The sequence below is a fragment of the Felis catus genome, chromosome D2 (assembly GCF_018350175.1).
Source record: "Felis catus isolate Fca126 chromosome D2, F.catus_Fca126_mat1.0, whole genome shotgun sequence".
In the NCBI taxonomy this organism is placed as follows: Eukaryota; Metazoa; Chordata; class Mammalia; order Carnivora; family Felidae; genus Felis; species Felis catus.
Genome location: NC_058378.1, coordinates 59949918 through 59977376, shown reverse-complemented (window position 1 = coordinate 59977376; position 27459 = coordinate 59949918). Strand labels below are relative to the sequence as shown.

At 46.0% G+C, this 27459-nt stretch overlaps 1 protein-coding gene across 7 annotated transcripts in view; it reads right to left on the bottom strand.

Moving 5' to 3' along the window:
- Positions 1-11563: 11563 nt before the first annotated feature.
- BTRC (beta-transducin repeat containing E3 ubiquitin protein ligase) overlaps positions 11564-27459 on the bottom strand; it is a 180320-nt gene continuing 164424 nt past the window's right edge. For 5 of the 7 annotated variants that reach the window (XM_003994340.6, XM_006938110.5, XM_003994341.6 and 2 more), the window contains 4 exons: positions 26418-26528; positions 24433-24511; positions 17492-17684; positions 11564-15574 (listed from right to left, as the gene is read on the bottom strand). In XM_003994340.6, the coding sequence (XP_003994389.1) occupies positions 17523-17684; positions 24433-24511; positions 26418-26528 (352 nt within the window). In that variant the 3' untranslated portion in view covers positions 11564-15574; positions 17492-17522. Of the gene's footprint in view, positions 15575-17491; positions 17685-19672; positions 20530-20904; positions 23923-24432; positions 24512-26417; positions 26529-27459 lie in introns of those variants that run through there. The other 2 variants (XM_019813741.3, XM_019813740.3) reach the window with 2 other exon arrangements.

Below are 27459 nucleotides of genomic sequence, written 5' to 3'. Positions count from 1 at the left end.
ATTTCTGATAGAGAGACAGAGCACAAGTGGGGGAGGGGCAGAGAGGAGACACAGAATCAGAAGCAGGCTCCAGGCTTCGAGCTGTCAGCACAGAGCCCAACTCGGGGCTCGAACTCACAAACCGCGAAATCATACCTGAGCCGAAGTCGAACGCTTAACTGAGCCACCCAGGCACCACATCTGGTTCCTATTGATAGTGGACCAAAGCCTTCTTCTCCCAGTCTGGCCACTCCCCTCCTCCTATTTGAGGTCACCTGGGTCATCCTCTGGGTCCCCAGTCTATTTTTGACACCTCAGGAACCCCAGAGTTGAAAGGAAGGAAGTAATTCTCTCAATACCTGACCTGATAGAAAAATCTCCCCTAATAATCTCTGTTGGCATCAAGGTGCCTATATAAATGTTTTTCCACCTTATAGTCCCATTTTGTGGATGAAGAAGTTGGAGCTCAGAAGCATAGTCATCAGAGAGAGGAACTGAAACTTGAATTCATATCCTCTGGCTCCAAATCATAGCGTCTTCCCTCCCGGTCACTACAGGATCCTGGGCTCCTGCCCCATCAGCTCATCCTGAACTCCTGCCCTGCTTTGTTTGCAAGGGAGACACCCAGTGAGGAGGCCACTGAGGCAAGGGCATTCTTTCCCCAGAGTAGACAGGGTAACAGAACAACCCTGGAGGAAGTATTGGGTGGTAGCAATGGGGAATGGGCCTGCATGTACCCCTCATGTTGGGAACCAGACTCCCGGTGGGTGTACATATATGGACTTGTGTGTGCTCGTTCATTCACGCTATCGCGTATTCCTTCAACAAACAGGTATTGAGTGGCAACCATGTGCGGTGACCTGGGGACATAGGGGCAACACTGGGGAGCTTATAGTCTAGCGAAGGGAGTACACAGAATAGGTATGTCTGTGGTGTCTGGCAGAGTGGATTCCCCGGGGAGCAGAACCAAGCATGAGCAGAGGCAGATGCAAGGCACCAACTTCTGGGGATAGAGACACTAATCATTACCCATCACCTCAGCCCCTCAATCCACATCCAGGCTCTCACGTATCAAACTTGCTTCTTATACTGTCTTACTTGATCAGCCTGGCTCCAGCACTGGCTACATAATTTTGGGGCCCCATGGCCAAATGAAAATTCAGACTCCTTATTATAAAATTATAAAGAATTTCAAGACAGCATTAAACCAAGCACGGGGCCCTTCTAAATGCAGGGCCCCCTGGGACTGCACTGTTCATATGCCTGTAAAATTGTCCCTGGCTGGCCCTTTCCCATTCATTGACCTCTTGGTTTTCTCTTTTTTTTTTTCTTTTTTTTTTTTCTTTTTTTTTTTTCGGTGATCGCTTTACTCAACGTGGGGCTCAAACTCAAAATCCAGAGATTGAGAGTCACATTCTCTTCTGACCAGGTCAGCCAGGTGCCCCTGCCCTCCCCTTTTCTATGTCTGGTGCTGACTTAGGCCTCACAGGTCCCTCATGTGGACCTGCCTCGGCCTCCTTGCTGGCCCTCTAGCCTCCAGGCTCTTCCCAACTGCAGCCTCCTGACTCTTGTCTATGTGATGACAAGTCTCCTCACTTCTCGCTGACACTCACCCAAGTGCCATTTGCCTGCACTCCTGGCCCCTTAGACTCCTCGGCCCCAAACACTCCCTACAAGTTCCCATTTTCATACCTTTTTTTTTTTTTAAACAGAATTCAATTCCTTTTGAGAAATCATTCTTCCTTTAGCTACCTCCTCCAGGAAGACTTTTCTGATTTTTCTGTTGGAGATCTCACGTCACAACTAAGTACTTGGGTCAAAGCACAAATCATCTTCTGCCTTCATTCATAGCCATTTGTCTGCTGCCTCTCATAGACTTAGAATTCTGGAAGACAGGGATGATGTCATATTCATCATTGTAAATTCCACAGTACCTAGCTGACATGTAGGGGCTCAGTTAATATTTGTTGTTACAGCTGTGTGTGTGTGTGTGTGTGTGTGTGTGTGTGTGTGTGTGTCTGGAAACCCTGAATTGTGTGCGCAGAGCTTGTATGTAGGGGTTGTGTCCACAAACAAGCATTTCTGCTTATGTGTACACATACCTCCATATCCATGGATGTACAGGCATGTTGGGGGCATACATGTGCACGGAGGTAAGTGTTGTTTTTGTAGGCGTGTGTACTAACCACAGGTGCATGGATTTATGTTGGTGGGTATGCACCCAGATTTGGATGGCAGATGTATGCCCATGCATGGCACAAAAACATGCGTCTCTGGTCCTGTGAGGTGGGGGTTGTGCCTGGACAGGAGCTGCAGGTGCACTGTGCAAGGACACAGGCGGCTGGCGCGTGTGCGGACCATGTGTGTGCACAGCTGCGTGTCCTGGCCGCCGGCAGGCCTGCCCAGTGCGCCTAGCGCTCCCGCTGAGCTCGCCGCTTTGTTCCTCCGCCGCGGGCGGCCGCGTGCGCTCCTGGCTTCTAGGCCTGGGCGGCTCGGGCCCTTCGTGATTGGCGGCCAGGCGGGTAGCATGGCTCCCTCCCGGGCGGGCGGAGCCAGATCGGCTCCCGTTACCGGCGCAGGGGGTAAGGGTGGGGGTGGGGGGGGGCGCCAGGCCATCCATCTTCTGTTATTACAGCGTAATGGGGCTGCTCGGGCGCCCGCCCATTTGTCATCGGCCTCGTTCGCTGATAACGGGCATTTGTCATCACTTTCCTCTGCGCCAATGTCATCAGCGCCGTTGACAGGCGGGGCGGACGCGGGGGGCGGGGGGGGGCGGGCGGGGTGTCGTGTGCATGAGCACAGGCGCGCACACATGCTTGTGGTCCTTCCTGCTGGACACACGCTCTTGCACATACAAACGGGCACACGAACCCAAGGGGCACACCGAACCTGGAGGGACACATGCCCCTATGTGTGGATCAAAGCTCCCCAGAGACGGACACACATGCAGACACACACTCAGAACAGCCTCATCTGTCAAGCAGCTATTCCCAGCTGGAGATCCTCTTCCCCAGTTGAGGAGACATGTGCTGGGGGGAGGGGCTGGTTCGTGGTTAATGGCAGCTTGAGTGCAGGTGGCCCTCTGCCAGCTCCCTGTGTGCACATGTGTGACATCAGCCACCAACATTTACTGAGCCCCTTGCAGGCTCTACAGGCTTGTGTGTGACTGTGTGTCCTATTGACAGAGTGTGGCAGTGCAGGGACAGCCACATGGTTGCTCTGAGGCCTCCCAGACTTCTCAGACCCAAGGACTTTGGACAAGTCTGCGGGGCTGGATGGTGGGGGTCCTGGGGTGGTGGAGGTGATGTTTGGTGGTGGGATGGTGGCTGGTGGGATGATGGGTGGTGGTCCTCATGATGCTTTCCTTCCAACCCTCCAGAGACAGTGTAGCCGGGGAGACACCCTTCCACTCCTGGCTCTACTCAGGCTCTGAGCCTAGGCTGATTTGCAGCAAGAGGGATTCAGGAAAGACTCCAGAAAGAACTTCCTGTCTGAAAAGGGTGTGAAGCAGTTTGGGGTAGGCATGGCACTGGTAGCCAAGAGGTGAGTTTGGAAGGGCGAGAACATCTCTTGCCCATATCCTATGCCCCCTGGCTGGCTCAGGTACCAGCTCACCTGGGGCATGGATAATGTGTTCCTGATGCTGCCTTTTGGCATATTCACTTCAGGATGGTGTAGGGGACGCCATTAGCCCTTACCAGGGAGGGAGACATCTCCTTCCTCAATCTTGCTAGTCCCTAATTGTCTGGCACATATTAGGTGCTCAATAAATAGCTGTTGAATGAATAAATGATTGAAGACAGGGTATGTGGAGGTGGGGAGTCTTCCTAGTCCCTCCCTGAGTGGCCACCAGCCACTGATGGACCCGATCTCATCTCCCACCCCACCCCCTAACTCCTTTCTTCACTCTTTTGTAGCCCCCCAAATTCCCCTTCTCCCCCAGCCTCTCCCTCCTGGGCTGAGGGGGAGAGGGTGGGGGCAAGGTCCCCTGGCAGAGCAGGGCTCGCTTGTTCCTTGTAAATGAAGACCATAATTAACATTAAATTAAGGTAATACAAATGAAGGCAACATAGAGTCTGACAAGATGAGCGTTTGGGGAGGCAGTGGGGAGAAGTGATTCATATTTTTAATTTACTGTACGGATGGGCCGTGTGGCTGGGGAACGGGCGGCTCGCATGGAGGGGGTGTCGCCCCGCGATGTTTGCTGGGCTCTGAGCAAGCACACAATGACTATTAAACTCAACTGTCCATATAATGGGACAGATTCGACATGACGCCCACCAGAGCACCAGGAGCCTGGCCGGCCAGGCTGTAAATCCTGCCCACACAGCGCCTGCCTGTCCACCTGCCGACCTAGCCTGGCTTGGCTCAGGCCTGGCATCTGGTGGGCACAATCCCCAAGCGGCCTGAGAGGGGCCTTGGACCTGGGCCACCACAGGCTCCTTGCCCCGGCTCCTTGCCCCGGTGCAGGCTCCTTGCCCCGGCTGAGCTCAGGGCTGGGGGGCAATGGCAGGTCACATCTTGATCATGCTGGGGTGACCCTGGTATGCCCTCTCAGCACAGGCCCTTGGTGCCAGGATGCGGCTGGAGCTCCGTGGCCCCACACGTGGTCTGATCCAGGAAATGAAGAGGAGACAATGGTGTCCTCTTCTAAAGAAGGGAGCGAATTGGGTCTACATCACCACCACCACAGCTCACATTTACCAGGCACCTACTATGCACGGACCCCCACCTCTGACCCATTAACTGACTCCTCACAACCAGCCTATGAAGAAGATGCTGTCCCCATTTTACACATGGGGAAACTGAAGCTGAGAGACAGGGAGTAAGTTGGCCACGGGGCCTGCCCGTAAGTGTCCACTGCCTCATCCCAGGCCTCTGAACCCCAGAGCCTGAGGCTACCCCTCGATCTTGTAAACTCTGTACACAGAATGAAGGCCGGCATTCCTGGTGGCCCTCACCCACTGGACCCCGAAGCCTCAGACACAGAGCCCTCTGAGGACTCCAGTGTGGGTGCATATCATCCACCCTCCCTCCAACCAGGAGAAAGGTGTCAACAAATCCCAGGCAGGCAGGGAGGGATCCCTGCTTACTCACTCCGCACACAGAGCCTAAAGATGCTCGTCTCTGGGATGAGAGACGCAAGTGTAATTTAGGTTTTGATATTATGAAAGTCTCGCTGCTCTAAAACAGCAGGGCACTCGGTGCCTCATTAATAAAGGATAAACTCGGAGTCTATTTACAAGGAGCTTTTTGGGGTTATTTACTCTCCAATATACATATGTAATGTTGCGCATACTTACCGCTAGGTACGGCTCATCGTTCCTGCCTGTGCCTTGGAGTTAGCCTGGGGGGGGGGGTCCCTACAGGGTGGAGAGGGTCACTGGGGAAGAGGGACTGCAGAGGGGGCCACCCCTGGGAGTAGGGAGGCTCTGTGGAAGAAGACAAGGCCCCACGGAGGGAGGGAAGTCATAGAATTTTAGAGCTGGAAGGTAGAAGGGGCAGAGGGTGGATTCCATCTGTCTCCCCTCCCTGAAGCTCAGCACCGTTAAAGATAAGGTACAGGCTAGGCTCCCCTTCTAGGCCCCCAGGATCTCCCTTCCAGCCCCTCCTTCTGTATCAGGCCAGGGCATGGTGGCCTCCCTCAGCAGGACCCCTACTCTGACCAGATTCTGACCACACTGGGGAAAGGCCCTGTAGTTCTGAAAGGAGGTCGGCCAATTTGTATCAGCAAGCACGTCCTGAGCAACTACTGTGCGCCTTACACCAACCCTATCTCAGCCCTGCTCACTGTGCCCAACAGTGCCTGGAGTGGGAGAGGCCTTCCCCAAACCAAGATGGAGGTTACCTCCTAGCTCCTGGTGCCGCAACAGAAATGAGTTCTCTGCAGCTGCTACCACCTTAGCCTGGACTCTATGTGCAGTATCTCAATGAAACTGCAGCCATCTTATGAACTAGGGCACTGCTTTTATCTCCATTTTATAGAGTGAACTGAGACATAGGTTAGGGAACTCACCCAATGTCATAGAATAGCCAGAAGGTGCCAGGCTGGAATTTTAACCCAGATTAGGGTTCTTACCCCCACAAGGCCTCTTCAAGAGTCCTGGGCCTTGACTGCCCCTCTGTGAAGCCTGGCCCCTCTGTGAAGGGCCCTCTGCACATCCTGGCCCCTCTGTGAAGCCTGGGCTTCAAGCAGCCCATGGCCTCCAATGAGGATCTCTAGGCCCCATCCTCCCAGAGCACATCTCCCCTCACCGATCCATTCATTTGAGTCATCGAACATCCACCATGTGCAGACTTGGGCCTGAACCTATGGTCTTGGTGAGTGTAAGCGTGTGGCAGTGGAGGCCTTGGTTGGAGACCTGTTAATGCACAGGAGAGCTTGGAGATAGGAATGCCCACCCATGTCCCACAGCTTAGAGTTGGAAGGTTTTCTGTGCTTGCCAGAATGTGGATGAGGAATGGGTGGCTCAGGGCCCAGCCTGGGGATGGAGAGGGGCAACAGAGCACCTCCTCCCTGGCCAGTTTGGACCAAGGAGACACTCGGTGGCATTGCCTTTCTGAAGAGAGCCCTGGGTGGAGGGATCAGAGTCTAAGCAGTCCTTTGGGAATCCCCAGGGGTCTAAAAGGACATAATCACTACTGGAATGGAGCTCACGGGCCTCAGTGAGATGAGAGCAAGTTCTTGCATTCTTCCCCACCTGAGCTGGGGGAGAGCTGACCTGGATGGTGCTGGACAGAGGGAGGATGGCAAGCAGGAGGATCTGATCCATCATTGTTGGTGAACAATGAGCCGTCACCACCCTAATTAAAGATGTAATTACAGCAAATACATTCCGGGCTGAGAATGAATGACGGATGGCAGGAAGGCACCTTGTAGCCGGCAGCCAGGACACATTGCCCCGAAAAGCTCCCTCGTCCAAGCTAGGGAACCAACCCCCTCTGCAGCACCCCGTCGCTGGCTATAGGATGTCCTGATGCCTCCTGACAGGATAGTGACAGACAGGAAGGCAGATACTGAGGCCCTGAGGGGCCAGGCAAGGGCCAGGGGCTGGGGCCTTGTTGGAGGATTGAGGGTGGAAGGAAGCCAAGGTTATTGGAGGATGGAGGGTGGAAGAGGCACGAGAGGGACTGGGCAGGTAAGTGAGCAAGGCCAGTGAGGAGCAGGTATCTCTCTGGGAGTATCACCAGAGCACAAAATAGAATTTCAAGGCATACCAGCTTGGGGAGTAATTGGGCTCATAGTCATTGATCCTTGGCCCTAGAGGGTGAGTGCCGGGGCCAGGCCAAGAGGACTCACCCTGTATAGGGTAACAACACTGGGGGATCTGGTGGGCCATACTGGATCTTAGGTCTGTCCCAGGTATCAGGGACTGGGGTGGGGGGGTACTATCCTGAGGGCTGATTTGTCCTTATATGGGGTCAGGATACCGGGCAGGGGACTGACCACACGAAGGGAAAAGAGGTGGATTTCTCCCAGTGATCTTCAGGAGGGAAGGCCTCCAACTACCCCCTCCACACACCCCCTACCCTTACTCAGGGCCACCTCAGGAGCTGTGGGCACCAGCTGTCTGGGATGCCTGGCCTCAGGACGTCTTCCCATACTTGGGGTCTGAGCATCTGGATTCCAAGGCCTATTTGCCCTGGGCCCCCATCCGCACTCTCAGGGAATAGGAAACATTGAGCACAGGGTCAGGTCACTCTGGGGCCAGCCTGAGCTTGACCATCCTGGGGTCAAGGCAAGAAGGCCTGCCTAGATGGGGAGCTTGGTGGCCTCAGCCTCATCTGCTGTGGTGGCCCCTGGCCAGGGTCCCTCAGGGTGTGTGGGCTGACCCCAGGGGAGATAGGGCTGGGGGGGCAGGCAAGGAGGAGCCCAGGCAGGCAGGCAGAGGGGAGGGAGGGAAGGCCACTGACAGCAGAACAAATGCTTGTAATTTTATAACCAATCTCAGCGTGTCCGTGGGGGGCCGTTTGCGTCTCCACTCAGGACCAATCAGCCTGACAGAGCTATGAGTCTGCCTGAGTGAATGTGAGCAGCTTCCCCCCCCAACACCACTTACTGCAATCTCATTACCCGCCCAGCCCAAGACTGGCCAGAGCTGAGGGGCGGCAGGGAAGGGGGCTCCAGCCTGCGCTGGGGCAGAGCCGAGCCAGAAGCAGGGCTGGGACTGGGGCCAGGAGGGCAGGGTGGGTGGCCTTGGAGGTCTAGGGGCTCAGGAGGAGGAGGGCGGGAGGCAGGTTCAGGAAACATTTACTAAGCACCCACTGGTGGCTGAGCATGTAGGATACGGATAGGGCACAAACACCTGCCCTCAAGGGGCTTGCAGTCCGCTAGGCACAGATGGAAAGATTGCAGAGGGATGGGCCCTGGTGAAAGCGGAGATGGAGAGATGGGAGGGACAGAGCCCCAGAACAGAGCTGGCACGGGGCAAGTGGTGGGAAGGAGGGAGGGGTAAGAAAATCAAGGGAGAAGGAACCAGAGGAACCTCAGTGGTGCACGCAGAGCCCGGGGCAGAGGGGTACAGGGCCTGGGAGAGAAATGCCCACCTGGGAAGAGAGGAGGTCGGCCAGGAGGAGCTGGCTGGGCAGTGGTGGATATTAAAGGACGGCCTTGCTGGATATCTGGCTCTGGGGATGGCTATGTGCCCATTAGTCTCTCTAATTGTCAAAAATCTAATTTAGTGTCTGGAGCCAGGGCCGGCCTTGGGTTAAATGGAGGGAGGCAGGCCTAGCCATAAATCTGCCCTCCCAGTCTGGGCTGGTGCTAATTCTGCAGTTAAGTGAGGGGGTGAAGAGGGCAGCAAGACGGGACAGGGAGGGTTCTGGAGAGGGGCTAACTTTGACCCTGCATGCCAGCCCCCATGTGCCAAGTCAGAGCCAGGCTGGAGGGCTTGCCTAGGCTCACTTGGACCACGCAGGGGAAGTGCCTCAGCTGTATGATGAGCTCAGGACTAGAGTCCTCTCAGGGTCTGTGTGGCTGGGATTGTAAACCTATCAGCCCTTCCTTGTCCCGGACCTACTCTGGGTCTATGTGGGTGCAGCTCCTGCAAAGTGACCGGTAGGAAGGTTACACTTGCTAATAACATAGTGAGCCTTTGGTGAGGAAGGGGGCGTGGAGACTCACACCATGTGACCAAGCTACCGGTCATCCTGTTCACCAGGTGACCACTAGCAATAGCCTTGGTGTGGGCCTTTCGTTACTGGGGAGAACACAAGCCCTGGGGCGGCCTAGCCTCTCCTTCCCTGGCTCACTCCAAACAAGGTGCCCGGACAGACTGGCATAGTACCTGAGGGCCTCATGTGTCCTTAGGCAGGGGAAGCTCTCCACCTGGGCTTGGTAATGACCTCACTCCCCTCAGAGCTGCTAATTGAAAGCAAGGGGTGTGGCAGACGCAGCAGGAAACGTTGGGGGACTGAGAGGGTTCCCTGAGAGGCTCGGCTTCCACGGGGGGAGGAAAACAATTTCTCCTGGCTTCAGCTCCATCTCACCAGGCACCCACCCGGCCTCTCCCGCTGCTAACGAAGTGCCTTTAATTAGCAGCCTAATAAAATGCTCTTAATTGGCAAGAGCCAATCAGGGGGAAGAGAGGTCTCCTCCCTTAGTCATTGCTGATGGTGGGGCAGCTCTAGGTTTCAAAGGGAGAGGGATTCCAAGCCCAGTCTCGCTCTGGGACACAGTGACTTCAGCGCTGAGTCTTCCAAGGGCATGCCCTACAAGACCCCACCCTTCTTGACACTGGTTTGAAGGTGAGACCCATAAAATCCAGGCCCAGCCTCTGCTCACTTTTGGGCTCAGGAACCTAGCTGGTGACAACTGACCAGTGGCCTGGTCTCTGTGGGCTCCTCCCTCCCTGTCCTTAGTAGTTCGGCAGGAAACTCCAGTGTGGTCTCAGGCAATGTGAGGAGGCCCCCTTTTTGCCGCTCAGGTTCCCCGCCTGCAAAATGCCGGTGCACCTGAGGCTCTGACGGGTCTCCAGTTCTAGCAGCGTAGTTCTGCACTTGGGGCCCGGATATCTAACAGTCTGAGAGAGCTCTCAGGAGCACAGTCTCAGTCTAGGTATAAGCACTGAGATCACAGGCTGACAGATCCAGGGAGTCTAGTCAAACAGGGAGGAGCACAACCTCTAAAAGCTCCCAAATGTAAAGCAAGAGGGAGTAGAGTCCATCATGCTTATCACCTTGTACCCTTCTCCCAAGATTTTCTTTTTCTCCCCCCGAGGTTTTGTTTAAGGAGAGAAAGGGATGGGTTCACCTGGAGAAGCAGTTTTGCCCCAGATGGCCAATGCTTCCGGTCGTGAGATCGTGTCCCATGTTGGGCTCTGTGCTGGGTGGTGCTGAGCCTGCTTGGGATTGTCTCTCTTCCTCTTCTCTCCCTCCTCATGTACACGCTCTCTCAAAAAAAAATTTTTTTTTAGATTTTAAGTAATCTCTAAACCCAACGTGGGGCCTGAACTTAAAACCCCAAGAACAAGAGTTGCATCGTCTACCGACTGAGACAGCCAAGCACTCTGCCCCACTCCCTTCATTTTTGTAGTTTGTTGGGAGTTTCTCTGGAAATTGCTCCTGAATGTGAGCTCACCTCTCCTGAAACTGACTGAAGGGGATGCAGGGGAAACCTGTCCTCTCACCCACTAAGGAGGCAGAGGAAAACCTAAGTTCTAGGCTCAGGCTGGGATGGGGCAGGCCGAGGCCGTGGTGACCAGTTCCCAAATTAGGTATCACTTTGGAACACTGTCTGCCAGGGGTCCCATAATTATTCACACCATTTGGCCCTGACTTCTCTAAATGTTGTTTTCTCACATCAGATTATCTTAAAAGGTATCTGTGCATGCCCTCAATTTGTATATCGAAACTCATTGTCCTCTTGATGTTGGGGCAAAGAGACAAGACACTTAGAAAACTCACTTTAATCTTATATTTGTAATTTAAGTTACTTTTTTTTTTTCTGAACAGTTAAAAAAAAAAAAAAAACCAGAACACACTATTTTACCATGATCCTAGGTTGTGAACATATTGGTACCTTGACTACATATCACGATAACATAACCACAGAAGTCAAAGCAGTCAGTACTTAGGAGTCTAGAGAACAGAGGGCTGAGCCAATCAAAAGCTCTCAGGGAAGCTCACACTCGTCAGGCAGGCCTGCCCCATAGCTGAAGTCCAACGAACATCCCTCAGAACAGCCTGAATGGGCTTGAGTGACTTGGGAAGGTGTTAGTTTCCTTGGTACCCAAAGGTCTAACCCTCCTTGTTGGTCTTTTCCTTCAGTGTCCAAGAGGAGAAAAGGATAGAGGGGAAGGGACGCTTTATAATGCCATTTACTGCACTGATCCTTAAATACACACATAGCCAACCAGGAGCTGAGAGAGCCAGCTGGGTGGGCTGGAGGAGAGCACATCTTTTAGAGGTCATCTAATTTTCTAAATTTCTCCAGGAAATTTTAGATCATAGGTACTCAACTTCCAACAGAAGAGGTTTCCGGGAAGTTCCACTGGAAATCAGGCAGCCATAATCGTGCTTTTTTGGTTTCTCTCCTCAGTTCCAAGGATTCTGAAGTCACAAATGAAGTACAGATAAAAACAGCAAGAAGCAAAACTCAGCTTTATTACCCTGGAGACGGCTCTCTTTCTGGCACTGATTATGTTGAGACAATGGTAAAGTAAGAGGCTCTGCTCGGTCAGCGATCAGCCCAGGGAGATTAACTCAGCCTGCAGGCTTTGGGTGTGCTTGTTACAAGCGAGAGTTATTCTAGGAGAGAAAAGAGGAAGGCAAAGAGAAGCAAGGGCACCTTTTCATGTTGTCCGGTTCTCGGAAAGTCTGTCCAACTCATCCAAATAGGGAAGGAGATGGGAAATGTGGGTTAAAGTGATAGGGTAAACCTGATCATCAAAGAGCATGATGGTCACAGGTGGTGGGTATCTAAGCATCCCCTTTTCCGCCAGGAAGTACTTTTGGATTCCTCCAGAGTTAAGCTTGCAGCCTAGGCTCTCAGGCCTGCACTATTCTGGGTGGGATGGCTTGCACTTCAGGCAGGAAGGTATTACCATCTAAAGTAAATGGAAGATGCCAAGAAGGTCAACAATACCGAGGTATCTAATCTACTTTTAGGAAGGAGAAAAAAACCACTCTAATTATTTCCAATATCCACCCCCCTCCACCCCAAGTCCTTGGTTTCCATGTACAATCAAGTGCTAAGTAAAGAGTAGACCAACCACAGCTGCTCTGACCAATGGGTACCAGAAGGCAGCAGGGGAGAAGAGTGCATATTTTCTTCTCTTCAGCTTATGACTTTACAAAAGAAAAATAAAAAGGATTTTTCTTACTCAAGCAGAAAACAGAATGATTCAGGGGTCCCAGGGTTTTTTCTAGTTCAGAAGCAAGTTATGAGGGCCAGACTTTATTACATGTCAATAGAGTTCAGAGAGTCCCGTCTCTGAAGTTTCTGGTGAAGAGTCACCAGAAAAAATCTTGCCAAGGGACAAGTGTAAAACGCCTCCCATTCACAATCCATGTCCACTTTCAAATTGCACAGAACAAAGGAAAAGGATGTTCTCAGCAGTGAAAATACACACACGTGCAGCAAGGCATGCTGGTTTTGTCCAAGCAGCCCCAGTGTGACTGGAGAGCGCCCACGTGCCCAGAGAGCTCCTGGGTGCAGGTGCGTACACTCGCTCCTTGTGTGCCCGCCTTTGAAGGGGCTTCCTCCCACCTTTATGAAACAGTTCTTTCAGGCCCATGCTGGAATTTTAGTGAGAAGAGACTAAGCTACAATGGAGACATGGCGTTTCTGAGTCAAGAGACTCCTTTAGCTCCTTTTCTACCATTCCTTTCAATGTGTTGAGACTTTCTTTGTTTCTCTTTTCTTTTTAAAAAGGTCAAACTTTACATTTATTCTAGCCCAGTTGGGGATTAGTGATAATCAATTCCCACTGAAATCATGCAGAGACGGTAAGTGGGGTTTACCTTCTCTGGAAATGAACTTCTACTTACCTGATTATTTCTTCTACAATGAACTGGTAAATGACCCCCAGAGCTGAGAAATGTGACTGACTCAGTTTTTCAGACCACTTCACTTCATTCCCATTTCCATCAGCAGCAGAGGACAACTTGGAGAATATCCTCGATGGAGCTAATGGCTCCAGACTGCAGGGTCCACTCTCGATCTCATTTATGATGTACTGGACAAGCCTCAAAACAATCTAAGAAACAATCTACCTTAAAGTGAACCTAGATGGGAGAGCAAAACCCCGGGCACCAATGAATATTCAACAGCTCCCACGTTTAAACAGCAGCATATAATAGAAGGGCTAGTAAAGTTATGGCTATTGGACAATATTTTCAAACAGCTTGAAATCCATGCCTCTGTAATGCCTGACCTGTGTGTTATTCGGGGCTGATGGCCCTCTGCCTCACCTGTAGCAAAATCCTTAACCAAGCAAAAAGCCAAAAAGTCAACACAACAGACAAGGAACTCTGATGATGGCTAAATAGAAAACATTTCTCTGTAGCATTTGGGTAGCTGGGAAGGGAATTATACTCAGAAAGTATTTCCCAGGCAAGGACATATTACACTGGGAAGTAGTTTCTGAATATAACCTGGAACCAAAAGCTTAAAAGCACTCATGAAGTCAGAAAGGAAAAATGCATATACATAACTTGCCTCCCAATATGTAATAACAACATTCAGTCAAATCAGGAGGGAAGAGTGAACATGGCTTTCTCTTCCTCTTCCCTTTGCTAAACTAAAAGTGGTCTGGCTTTGAGGTCACCTGCAACTGCCTCCTGTTCTGATGTTTCTACAGCAGCTGGTTTAAAAGGGGCTTTTACTCAACTGCTTTGATTAGGAACAGAAACGACAGGCCTGACTGCTCAGCTTCCAAGGGAAACTAGAGCCTGTGATGTGTGCGCCCATGCCACACAAGATGGCTGGGGCAGCTCCATGCCCGCCCTGGGAAACACGCTGGGCACATGCTGATAGTATACCCTGTGTTCCCAGGTTGGGGTGGCACATGTGCCCTGCACCTGATGCCCATACAGCTGCCTTTCAAGTGGCCAGGTTGGCCTGGCTCTTGCTGAGGTCCATTTGTTTATGTTGCTTACCAACATCCAGAGAAATTTTATTGGTTGGGGAGAGTGGAGAGTTAAATAAGGCCGGAGGAGGAAGAAAAGGAAAGAGAAGGCAGTGTCTGCCCCGTTAGTAAACCCTGTGTGCCAAACTTCACCCTGATCCTCTTTTTGGCAACTCTGCCCTTTTATAAATATGGGATTTGGGAAATGCGTGAAGAAGGTTCTACAGTGCAAGGTTGAGATGATTAGCTTGCTTTTTGAGAGATGATATTTACTGTTCTAAATGAGAAAGAAATCCACTTTTAACCCTGACCACTTCTTCAGCTGCTTTGATCGTGATCTTGGCAAAGATATAGGCGCTGGGTGCTCACAGACCCTGATGAGCAAATCAGAGATGGGAGCCATTATGCAGAATGCACCCAGCAACTGGCTCCGGCCATTTCAAACCTTTCTTTAGGCTGAGCCTTACCAGTGATTTAAGATGAAGTACAATGCTTTTTATTACACATCTAATTGTTAATGAGAGGAAATGCAATCAGCAACTCCTTTCCACACTCTACATGGAATCGAGGAGACTGCTGAGTCCAGAAAAGAGGCAGCCATTGATGGAGCCCAGGCAATTTCTGCCCCCCCACCCCACACCGTTTTTGGAGGGGGGTGGTGTTAGAAGAAGAGAGAAGAGTTGCAAATACGATGGGGGTACCTTCTAAGAACCCACTGCTGCCACATGGGGTCATCTGCAGCAAAAGCTTGGGTTTGAAATTTTGACCGAACAGCATTTAGCTCTTCCAGGTGTGGCATTTTCTCGCTGATTTGCCTCATGTTAACTGAGATTACGCTCTTCATACTCTTTCTTCTCAGGTGGCGCAGAAAAAGGCTGAAGGGGGGCGGGGGAGGAGGGGACGAGGGACAGAAACAGAGAAAGAGATGAAAGGAAAGAGGCCCAGATCTTCCAGTGTGGATTCTCGTTTTCTCTCTTTCTTTCTTGCCCCAAAGGCCGTAAGACAGCTGTCTCCTCTTAAGCACAGTGGGGCTGGGCTGATCCTGCCAGGTGCTGGGCATTCCTGCAGTTCACAGGGAGAAACTGGGTGCTGTCTGGCTTGAAGTTGTATCCCCTGTCCCCTAGAAGTTGGTCTCCCAGAAGGCTATATAGGGAAACTAGTTCTTCTGCTTAACGGCAAGGCAAGAGAGATTCTGGCAAAACACTAAATATATTTATAAGTCATCTTTGTCTGGAACCAAATGAGGAAAAACAGGTGCAGAGAGGAAAGGAGGAGGGAGGTGAGGTGAGGTTTAAAAGTTCCAATCATTCACAAAAGATAAAAGACATCTTCTGATAGCAGCACGGAAGCAGTCAGCTGTGCTGAGTAGACCATCCTGGGTCGACTGCAGACCAACTGTGTCCCAACAGGAGTCTCAAATCCCCGTTCCTCGGCTAGTCCGGGGAAGTGGGTAGTAGTTTGATTGTTACTGTTGTTGCTCATCCTGGTATTGGCAGATATGTTAAATACCGCAACTTTAATGAGTCCTGTGTGAAAACAGAGCACAGAATCATTAGTCCCTTTCCCTACGTTTCTCACTTGCTCTGAGAGAGAAGAATATTAACTCAGCTGTCAATTGGGAGAAAGGCTCAGAGGTCCTTCCTAACACCTGCTCTCTGCCCATGCCAAGCAGGAGCTTCTGTCAAAGGCCACGTAGCCTGCCTGGTGACATGGTGGGGCTCACTGACATGCCCAGGGCCCCAGCGTTCATGCAGGGTAACTCTGATGCCTTGAGATTAAGAGTGACTCTGGTGGGTATATCATCAAGCTCTCACCCGCTCCCTGTAATGGTGCAGTAGATGAGGCTGGCTCTGAGGTTCTGGCCCCGAGTGGCCAGAAGCACAGCTGTGCCACCAGCATGAGTGGGGCAGCTGGGTGAAGCTGTCTGGCCACTTGGCTGGAGGGCCCCAGCAGAACAGATGAAAGTCTGATTGTTAGAAATGTGCACTGGATGGGCTTCTGGTACCTTCAAGGCCAGATGCGTAGGTGGTGGCTGGTAATGTGGCATGGAGATTAAGACAGAGGTTGGGACTAGAGATATAAGTTTGAGAGTCATCTACATTGAGATGAGAGCTGAGAAAAGGCAACCAAAACAGGAAGCTTCAAAAAGTAAGAAAAGCCCGAGACACACTCTTCGGTGATGTCTGTGTTTTAGGGGTGAGGGGAGACAGGAGACATAATCAGAGAACCAGGAAGAATATTTTAAGTGGCAAAATGCCACAGCAATCCAATGAAGAGAAAATTTTGGCAAAAGGAGGGGACGGGTACATGACAATTATAGTGTTACTAACAATGACCACTTCTTACTGAGGGCTTGTTCTATGCTTGGCACTGTGCTAAGCTCTAAGCATTTTACATATGATGCTTCAAGGCAATCCTCACAACAGCTCTGTGAGATAGGGACTGCAACCCATCTTACCAATAAGGAGTCTAAGGCTCTGGAAGTTGCTTGCCCAGGGAGCCTCACCTAGGCCTGCCTGTGTGATTTGGCTGAGGGATAGGAAGCAACATGTCCTCTGTGAGAGCAGCGAGCGATGAAGTGAGCCCAGCAGGGGCACGGACCACCCCACTTAGAAGAACCACTATGAAAAGATGTGTAGTAAAGTGTACTAAATCTGTACTTCTGCCATAGAAGTGAGGTAGGCATAGGGAATAAGAAACCATAACGACAGCAACACTGCCCAGGAGTGCAGCTTTCCTAGCCCAATGATAGCCTGATGAATGGATCTGAACTGCCTGACACTGGGTGCGATCTGAATATACCATAACATAGGATGTTCTCCTGCTGCACAGGAAGGCTGCAGACTCGAGTGGGAGAGTACCCAGAGTTCTCACCAACTGCAGAGCTACTTGCAAGGTCAAAAGACAGTTCTTTTCTTTTTTGGAGGGCATGAGGAGGGGGGATGACGATAAAAAAGCCACTTTTTATAATCCAATGACACTGACAAAGCAGAGCTGTGAGAAGTCAGCCAAAAGATGTCACCAAGAAAATTTTCCACTCACACATTATTTACTTGGTTTAAAGGGTCTCTGTTACAGGAACTGGTTTGATATGGGAACTACAAAGTCATAGGCTTATGGGTCATTACTCTTAGTTTTGAAATGGATTCAAATCTCATTTTATTGTCTTAACAATCCTATCAGATAACTGGGGTGGGAATTATTCATTCTACTAACATAAGGACCATCCAGATCTAGTTCAACAATCACCTAGAACTGAGAGGTTAGCTACCTTGATGAAAGACAGCATCCAATATGCAGTCCCAGCCCTGTCTCATGTTATTGGCTTTACCTGCTTAACAGGAATTGTAGAGATAAAGGGCGAGAGAAGGCTCTATGAACTAGCAACACCTTACAGCCAATATTCCTACCCACCGTGCTATGTACACAATTCTTTTTCATACCTGGGCAAGTATGAGGTCACTGTATGATTATTTATCTGGAGATATAGGTGTATGTTCGAGAAGGGGAGCGGGGGGGTTCAGCTTGGGCAGCTGGATCATTTAGGAAGTCCCAGATGAGGATTGTGTCATCATGTGAACTACTGACAATCTGGAATTCATCAAACTGGAGTCGGAAAACTCTTCCAGAATGCTCCTAAAGCAGCAGAAACAAAAACTTTTGAACTACTCAAAATCAAAAGGACACAAATTCAGCAACATGTCAAAAGGAATCTATGGAAAGACTATGGTATGATGATATTTTTCTCTAATATTTAGCTGTTTCAAGAACACAGAGAAAAAGTAATTTGGATTAAAGGCACAATGGAAAACTCAAATATTGGTCAGCTGATTTTGTACAAAGTTACATTCACTACAGCTGAGCCATGTCAAAGAGTATGCTGGTTTCTCACTGCTACCTCTCCTTGGTTTAGGCTGAACGAGAACATTCCTCAGTACCTACCTGGCCTTATCCTCTTTCTGTATCTGCTGGATCCTTCTACGGTCAGAGGCCAAGGATTGATGAGCAGTAATATGAGGCACGCTGGGAAATGGTTTATCAACAAATTCTCCCCAATTTGTAAAAGCATTCGCGTATTTTCACGATGTAAAAATTCCTACAGTGGCTAATTTCAAGCTACCCATGTGAGGTCAACTGGCTTGCAAAACTCATGAAAATTTAAGTGCTCTCATGGCCCTTACTCAATACTACCTTCACCCCAATGCTTTCGTTATCAATTCGTTTTTTTGTTTGTGAATTACATATATATATAAATGCATATATCTTTTTACTCAACAGTGCAAGATTCCTCTTTGTTACTGCATGGAATGTTCGTTTTCTAAATTACTGGTTGGCATTTCATTATTTGAACACACTACAATTTAACTTTTCTCCTGTGGTGGACATATGGCCTGACCTAGTTTTGGTTACTTTAATAAAGCTGCTATGAACATTCATGTCCATGTTTTTTTGATGGATACATGCTCTCATTTCACCTGGGTAGACAGAGCTGCTGGGCCACAGAGGAGGTAGGTTTGGCTTTAGCAGGTACAGGGAAAGTTTTATGAAAGTTGTGCCAGTTTATACTGCCGCCAGCAGTGTGTCAGAGTTCCGGCTGCTCCACATCTTCCAGCAAACTGATACTGTCAATCTTTTTAATTTTAGCCATTCTGGTAGGTGAATAGTGGTTTTTTATAAGAGTTTTAATTTGCATTTCTCTTTATGAAGTTGAGGAAGTTCCCCTCTATTCCTAGTTTGTTGAGAGTTTTTATCATGAATGGATACTGGATTCTGCTAAATATCTTTTCTGCATCTACTGACATAACCACGTGATTTTTCTTCTTTAGCTTTTTGATGTGATGGATTAAATAGTTGATTTTTTAAAAGAATATTAAACCAGTTTTGTATACCTGGAATAAATACCACTAGGTGATAGTGTACATTTTTAATACACTGTTGAATTCAATTTGCTAATACTTCGATGAGGCTTTTTAAAAGAGTTACTTCATTTTATTGGCTTATACTACTACTTTTTAAATAATTACAGAAATTTTCTTTATTGTGAAATCACTGAATGTAAGGACAGTGACAAGACTACACTTAGCTCTTAAGCAAACAGTTTAAGACATTACCAAAAACTCCTGCCTAATAAACTCATATCAGTCACACAATTGTGTTTGCCATTACATTAGCATTTTTAAAAAATATTTTATTTTGGGGGCACCTGGGTGGCTCAGTCGGTTAAGCGTCCGACTTCGGCTCAGGTCATGATCTCACGGTTCGTGGGTTCGAGCCCCGCGTCGGGTTCTGTGCTGACAGCTCAGAGCCTGGAGCCTGTTTCGGATTCTGTGTCTCCCTCTCTCTCTCTCTGACCCTCCCCAATTCATGCTCTGTCTCTCTCTGTCTCAAAAGTAAATAAACGTTAAAAAAAAAATTAAAAAAATATATTTTATTTTGAATTATGGTAAAAACCACATAAAATTTACCATCTTACCTATTTATCGTTAAGTGTATAGTTCAGTGTTGTTAAGTACATTCACAATGTTGTACAATCAACATCCAGAACTTTTTCATCTTGCAATACTGAAACTCTATACCCATTGAACAACAACTCCCTATCTCTTCCCCCTCCCCCCAACCCCTGGCAACCACCATTCTACTTTCTGGGTTTGATCACCTGTAGATACTTCATGTAAGTGCAATAATATAGTATTTTGTCTTTTTGTGACTGGCCTGTTTCAATTGAAATAACGTCCTCACATTTTATTCATGTTGTAGCATGTGACAATATATCCTAAGGCTGAATAATATTCTACTGTACATATATATACACCACATTGGTTTATTCATTCATCTGCTGATGAATACCTGGGTTGCTTCCACCTCTTGGCTACTGCGAATAATACTGATATGAACTGCATATGCGTGAGATTCTGCTTTCAATACTTTTGGATATACACACAGAAGTGGGAGTGCTGGATCATATGGTAATGCTATCTTCAATATTTTGAGAAACCCCATACTGCCTTCCATAGAGGCTGCACCATTTTACATTCTTCACAAGAAGTAAATGAGCTCATAGATGAGCATCTGTGTTCATGAGACAGGCTCATCTGTACTTTTCTTGTAATACCTTTGTTTTTGGTATGAGGGTCATGCTGCCCTCACAGAAGGAGTTACAAAGTATTCACTCTGCTTCTATCTTTTGTAAAAGATTGTGAAGAATTGGTATTAATTCATTCTTAAAAATTTGGTAGAATTCACCAGTTAACCCATCTGGGCCTGTGCTTTCTGTTTTGTAATTATTATTCTGTTATTAATTATCGATTAAATTTCTTTAATACTGATTCAGTCCCATTCAGATTGTCTATTTCTTCCTATGTGAGTGGTGGAAGATTATACCTTTCGAGGAATTGGTCCATTTCATCTAGGTTATCAAATTTGGGGGCACAGAGTTGTTCACAGTAGTCCCTGATTATTATCCTTTTAATGTTCATGGGATCTATAGTGATACAAAATTAGGTTTAACATTTCGATGCACATAAAAGCAGTTATACAAAATCCATTCCCAATAAAAACTCTCAGCAATCTAGGAACACAAAGAAACTTCCTAATCAATGGGTATCCACAAATATATACATGTATGTATATACATATATACAAAATATATACATATATACAAGACACATATACAAAATATAAATATATGTATACACACACACACACACACACACACACACACACACACACACACACACAATGGTAAAAGACCAACTGTCTTTTCCCCAAGATAAGGACATCTACACTTCCCAATTCTTTTGACACTGTACTGAAAGTCTTAGTACAAAACAAGAAAGAGAAATGAAAGGCACACAGATCATAAAAAAAGTAAAAGTGTATTTTGATATACTTGTAATGAACAGTTTAGAAATTAGAAATTTTAAATACCTCCCGAAACTTAAAAAAAATACTATTTATGATGGCATTAAAATTACAAAACACTTAGGGATAAATATGACAAAAGATGTGTCAGACCTTTATTTACCCTGAAAGGTATAAAAAACACTGTTGGAGAAAATTTTAAAGACCTAAACAAATGGAGAGATATACTGTGTTCATGGACCAGAAGACTCTGTGTTGTTAAGAAGTCAATTTTCTCCAAACTGATCTAGATTCATCACAATCCCAAGTGAAAATCTCAGCCCTTTTACTTTTTTTTGGTTGTTGAAATTGGCAAACAGATTCTAAAATTCACATGAAAATTCAAAGGACCCAAAAAATTTTGAAAAGGAGCGAAGTTGGAGGACTTACACTACCTGACATCAAGAGTTAATAAAAAGCTGCAGTAACCAGGAGAGTATGATACTGGCAAAAAAAAAGACCAATGGAACTGAAAGGGTCCATAAGTAGACCCACACATATATGCTCAATTGATTTTTGACAAAGCTGCAAAGGCGATTCAGAGGATTGCCTAAATAGTGCTGGAACAACTGGATACGAACTTCGATCCGTATCTGTACCATCTACAAAAATGAACTCAAAATGAATCACAGACCAAAATGTAAAGCCTAAACTACAGAAATTTTAGAAGAAAACACAGGGGAAGATCTCCGTGACACTGGATTAGGTAAAGATTTTTTTTTTTTTTTTAAGATGTAACTGCAAATAATACAATCCATAATGGAAAAAGTTGATACACTGGACTTAATAAAAATGAAGAATCTCTGTTTTTCAAAAGATACTTTTAAGAGAATGAAAAACAAAGCATGGACTGGGAAAATATATGTATGCATCACGTATCTCCTAAAGGACTTGTATCTTGAATAAGTAAAAGAAATCTCAAAACTAAGAAAACCAGTCAATTAAAAAAAATTACCAAACGATTCAAAACAGATACTTCACCAAAGCAGACATACAGATGGCAAATAAATGCATGAAAAGATGCTCAACATTATTAACATTAGGTATGTGCAAATTAAAATCACAATGACGTACCACAACATACTATTAGAATGATTCAAAAAGACTGTACTAAGGATTAGTGACGACGTGGAGTCACTGGAACTCTCATGCACCACTGCATGATACAACTGCTGTGGAGAACAGTTTGGCAGTTTCTAAAAATATGAGACATATGACTTAACTATTCTGCTCCTATGAGTTGCCTTAGAGAAACCAAAGCATATGTTCATTTTATTGTACATAAATGTTTATAGAAACTTTATTTATGATAGCCCCAAACTGGAAACAACCCACATTTTCATCATCCAGCAAAAGGATAAAGAAATTATGGTATAACCATGCAATGGAGTACTACTCAGCAATTTTTAAAAAGAAATTAACTATTGACACAAATCAATGACATGTAATTAGGCTTAATGAAAACAGACAAAAAAGAATACATACTGTGTGATTTCATTTATAAAAGTTAGAAAATGCACACAAATCAATACTGACAGAAAGCAGATCAGTGGCTGCCTGGGGACTAGAATAGCAGGAAGTGGGGTGGGATGGGAAGAAGAGATTACAGAGGGGGCACGAAGATATGTTCACAATCTTGGCAGAAGTGGATGGTCTCACTGGTATGTACCTATGTCAAAGTTGATTAAGTTGTGCACTTTAAATATGTCCATTGTATTGTATGTTGATTACATCTCAATAAATCAGTTTTTAAAAACGTAATAAGGCAACTCAATAAATAAATGAGGACAAGATTTGAACAGACGCTTCATAAAAGAAGATAAGCAAATAAGAAGATGTTCTACACCATTAATTATCATAGAAATGCAAATTAAAACTACAACCACTACACACCCACTCAGACTACTATAATTCTTAAAAAAACTGACAATACTGAGTATGGTCAAGGATGTGGAAAAATGGGACTCTCATACTAAGTCAATGGAAATACAAAATGGTTTGCATTTGTGAATTCTCAAAATGGCACTTTGGGAAACAGCTTGGTAGTTTCTTGTAAATTTAACACACACTTATCATAGGACCCAGAAATTGCACTCCTACTCTCTGGGTATTTACCCAAGAGAAATGAAAACAGTATATATACGCAAAAATCTGTATGGGAATATCGTCAGCATCACCCCAAACTGGAAGCATTCCAAATGTCCTTAAACTGGTGAGCAATTAAACAAACTGGCTCATCCACACAATGGACTACTACTCAGCAATACAAAAAAAAAAAAAGCACTAAAACATGCAACAACATGAATGAATCTAGAATGAAGTGAAAAAAGCCAAATGCAAAAGCTACATACTATATGATTTACTTGATATGACATTCATAAGATAGCAAAACTATTAGGAAGAAATCAGAAGAATAGTTGCTAGGGGTGGAGGAGAGGGGATTGATATGAAGGGGGCATCGTTTTTGGGACGATAGAAATATTTTAGATCTTGACTGAGGTATTTACCCAGTGCAAAATTCAGAAAAAATACACTAAAAAAGGCTAAAACTTGCTGTGTATAAATTATACTTCACAATAAACCAGACTTAGTTCAGCTGCAAATGAATGAAAGTGCACACTTTAAAAACATGTGTGAAACACAGGCAAAGTAGGTCTGGTGCTGCAAGAAAGAGCTTTAAATCCAACAAAGTCTTAAGACAAAGAAACGTCTCTCTCTCTTCTCCAGAGCAGAGACTGCCAAATGTTGAGAGTCACGATTCAGAACACTGGCTTCAAACGCTAGCTCTCATCTTTTTCCTGAGTTGTGCAAAAGATTCTCTGCTCCCTGGTGTCCCACCTAATCTTCTTTTTCTAATGGCGGCTGCTTTTAACCTTAGGCCATTTTCTCATCCGGGCCTTTGGTGAACACCATGATAAAGAATTTAGTACTTTCAAAGGTGACTTTCCTCCTTTTGAGTCACTTCTTTCTTCAACTGTCAAGATGTTCACGGCAAGGGGGTATATGAGGAATAAAAAAGACAGGATTCATGTTGCTGGAGGCGGCATGCCTTGAACAGGCTGCAGAGCTAGGGGGCTGACCGGGGGCTCACACAGGCTCCCACGGCACTTTTTGCAGGCACAGGTGTGCAGGTCCTCAGATTCTGGACAGGTTCCAATTTGAGTAATTATGTTCTCTCTCCCTAAGTACCCCCTACTGTTTCTGGTGGATACGGAATTCTTATTCACTTCCTGTACTAAACTGTTGTGTAGAGTTGCTGTGCAGCTGTTAAACAGCTGCCACGTTCCTCTCCATATATAGTCTCTAAAGCACTTTTGGATGAAAGGCGCTATATAAACATATTTTATTGTCATGTATTGGTTGCCTTTCCACTTAGTAGTAGGTTTTGTGAGCGTCTAACTATCAAATCCAGATCTGTATTCCACAGCACATCAATGTTTAATTCCTTCCCCTTCCTGTTCCCCAGCCCCCTCAAGGCTCTTACCACAAGGGTCCGTAGACACAGCGTCCCTGCAGGAGCACGGGGGTCCAAAGCAGCTACAAGATCCCACACTTTAATTTTTCTAAAGATCAAAAATGGGATAAAAATCTTGATTAAAAGCAAAATTAAGGGACCACAGGAAGAACAGCACAAAGTCACGGCAATAAATATGTATGGTGAAAGTAATTTATATGACAAATGCAGTTCACAAGAATATACAAAAACTTTTTTGTTTTTGGAGACTTGGTCCTTGCATTCATTCTTGGGTCAAGGTTATTGGTCTCAACAGGGGAAAAAGTACAAATTTAACCTAAAAATGAGGAACAGGTTAGCCTTAACCAAGCTGAAGATAGTGAATGGTAAATTTACACCATATTTTGGGGCCAGGAAGAGATCTTATATACTAGACCTCTTAATGATATAACAGATTATTTAGGCCTAGAAACCTACAATTCTGAGAATGGCCCAGGTCACGTGTACCAGAGGACTGGAACTCACCGAAGAACTCTGGAGTTCAAATTTTTTTTTTTAAAGTTTATTTTTATTTTTGACACAGAGAGAGAGTAAGCGTGAGCTAGGGAGGGGCAGAGAGAGAGAGAGGGAGACACAGAATCCGAAGCAGGCTCCAGGCTCCGAGCTATCAGCACAGAGCCCGATGAGAGGCTTGAACTCACAAACTGTGAGATCATGACCTGGGCCGAAGTCGGACGCTTAACCCACTGAGCCACCCAGGCGCCCCTGAACTCTGGAGTTTATATAAGCAAATTCTCATAGTTTAAGTAAGAAAAGCTTAGCCCTTCTAAAAATCAAACATATGGTTATGCCTTCTCACGGTAAATAACAGATAAAACCCAAGAAAGGTGGGAACAGATCAAAACCGGGGCAATGAGAAAATATAACCTAGCTGGAATGCGTCATCACACCCTGAACAATTTCCCAAGGGTAGAACAGTGACGGCTGACTCAAAGCAGAGGAAGCTCTGCTTCCTGCAGCTTGAGTTGTCTTAATCAGTAAAGCCAGGTCATAAACTAAGATCAAGCTGTAAGTCAGCTTCTGATACTTAAAAGCTGCCAGTATTTGAACTGTAGCCTTCCACTCCCCCATGTTAGGCACCCTGACAAGAAGAAATGATAAGGAGGCCTTTTAAGTGAATATACTTTCGTTAAGAGTTTACTGTGTGCTTACCACTGCTGGACATGGTACACACTCACAACATGAATGGATTCTAGTACCATTGCTATTAGACCAAAGAAAGTAAAGATTACTAAACTTGTTGTAACTGAAATGTTAGGAGAAGTGAAGACAAGAGAGCTGCACTTTTAGAATTTCTCAAAAAGATAAAAATTCAGGACCTTACCACATTGTGCCCCAAAGATACTGCCTCCAATATTTCAATTTTATTAATAAGTCACTATTTTATACACATATCCTGGTATACTGGGATTTCTCCAGTTCATTGCTTTATAGAGTAAAACAGACAAATGTATAACCAAATATATTAATGAAAATCAGGAGCAAACAAGTACAATTAAATGATTGGGAAGAACATTTTAGAAAAGTAAACAAGAAAAGAAAAGGAAAGAAAAGAGGAGAATAGTAAATAATAGAAAAGAAAGTAAACAAGAGAGGTGCCTGGGTGGCTCAGCTGCTTAAGTGTCTTGACTTTTGATTTTGGCTCAGGTCATGATCTCATGGTTTGTAGGTTCAAGCCCTGCGTTGGGCTCCAGGCTCACAGTACAGAGCCTGCTTGGGACTCTCTCTCTGCCCTCCCTGCTCTCTCTCTCAAAATAAATACTTTTTCTTTTTAAAAGTTTATTTAAACAAAGCAAAGGTGAATATATAGATTAGGCACAAGAAATATCGTATCAGACCACTTCCATGAAATTTATAATCTTTTAGAGTCAAGGGAAGACTATATTTAACATCCTCAGGCAGGAGGGATCAAGATGTACATTTTTTTTTTTTTTAAACCCTGTTAGCAAACTCACCCATCATAGGCCCCACTCACTATCCTCTTGTTATCAAATCGAATACAGCGCACCAGTTCCTCATGGCCTTCCAACACTCGTAAACATGCACCACATTCTATGTCCCATAATCTGGAAGAGAAAATTGAGTGAACTTTTGTGTATTCTTTTCTAAAGCTTTGGATGTTATAATAATACACTTTGTATGTCTTCAAAAAATCCACAAACATAAAATCAATCAACAATCATACAAAAATGTACTCTTTTCAATGTAATTTATTTCCTTTCTGCTGTATAACTCAGGCAGAAGAATGTATGATTTAAGTTCAAATGAAATATATATTTTCAAAGCACGATGCTTTATATAATTCTGTAACCAGGGTCCCCAAGGCATAAAAAGGATGAATTCAATGTCCCCAGTTGCCTGTGAAGGACAAAACCAAGCCAAGAGAAGTAATGCTTCCTGAAATCACTATTAAGAATGAGATGCAGGGTATCAGTGATATCCTGCTCTCACAAAGCATGTCCACATCTGTTAGTAAGGACACTCTCTGCTTTACCCACTGTCCAGGACAGTCTTTCTCATATAATGGAAACAAAAAGCAAGTTCTCAAAAACTTTCATATATTAATTTAAAAAATTATATGCTTCCAGACCAAGGCAAATGAAAGGACAATTTCCTTAGATGTGACAATAGCTCTATCCGTTGTTTTTTTAATAGTCTTTTCATTCTCTTAGTACTATTTGAAGGAACGGAAAAAGATTCATAAATCTTCCAAATTCTATTCATATCTGTGTCATTCATCTTTGTGAAGATGAAAACACCAAAAAAGTACTTTAAGCTGTGGATTCTTCATAATTTCAAATTATGGATAATTATGTAATGCTAAGAAAACAAAATGCACAATTTCTAGTAGGGAAAAATTAGTTTTTCTTTTTTTTGTTAGAACACTGGTGGAAAAAAGGCCTTTTGCTACTTATTAGAACTTTTCAACTGTACACAGGAAGAGCTTAAAGAGGAGGGCCTTCAACCTCCATTTACTTATCACTCTTGTCCACTTCC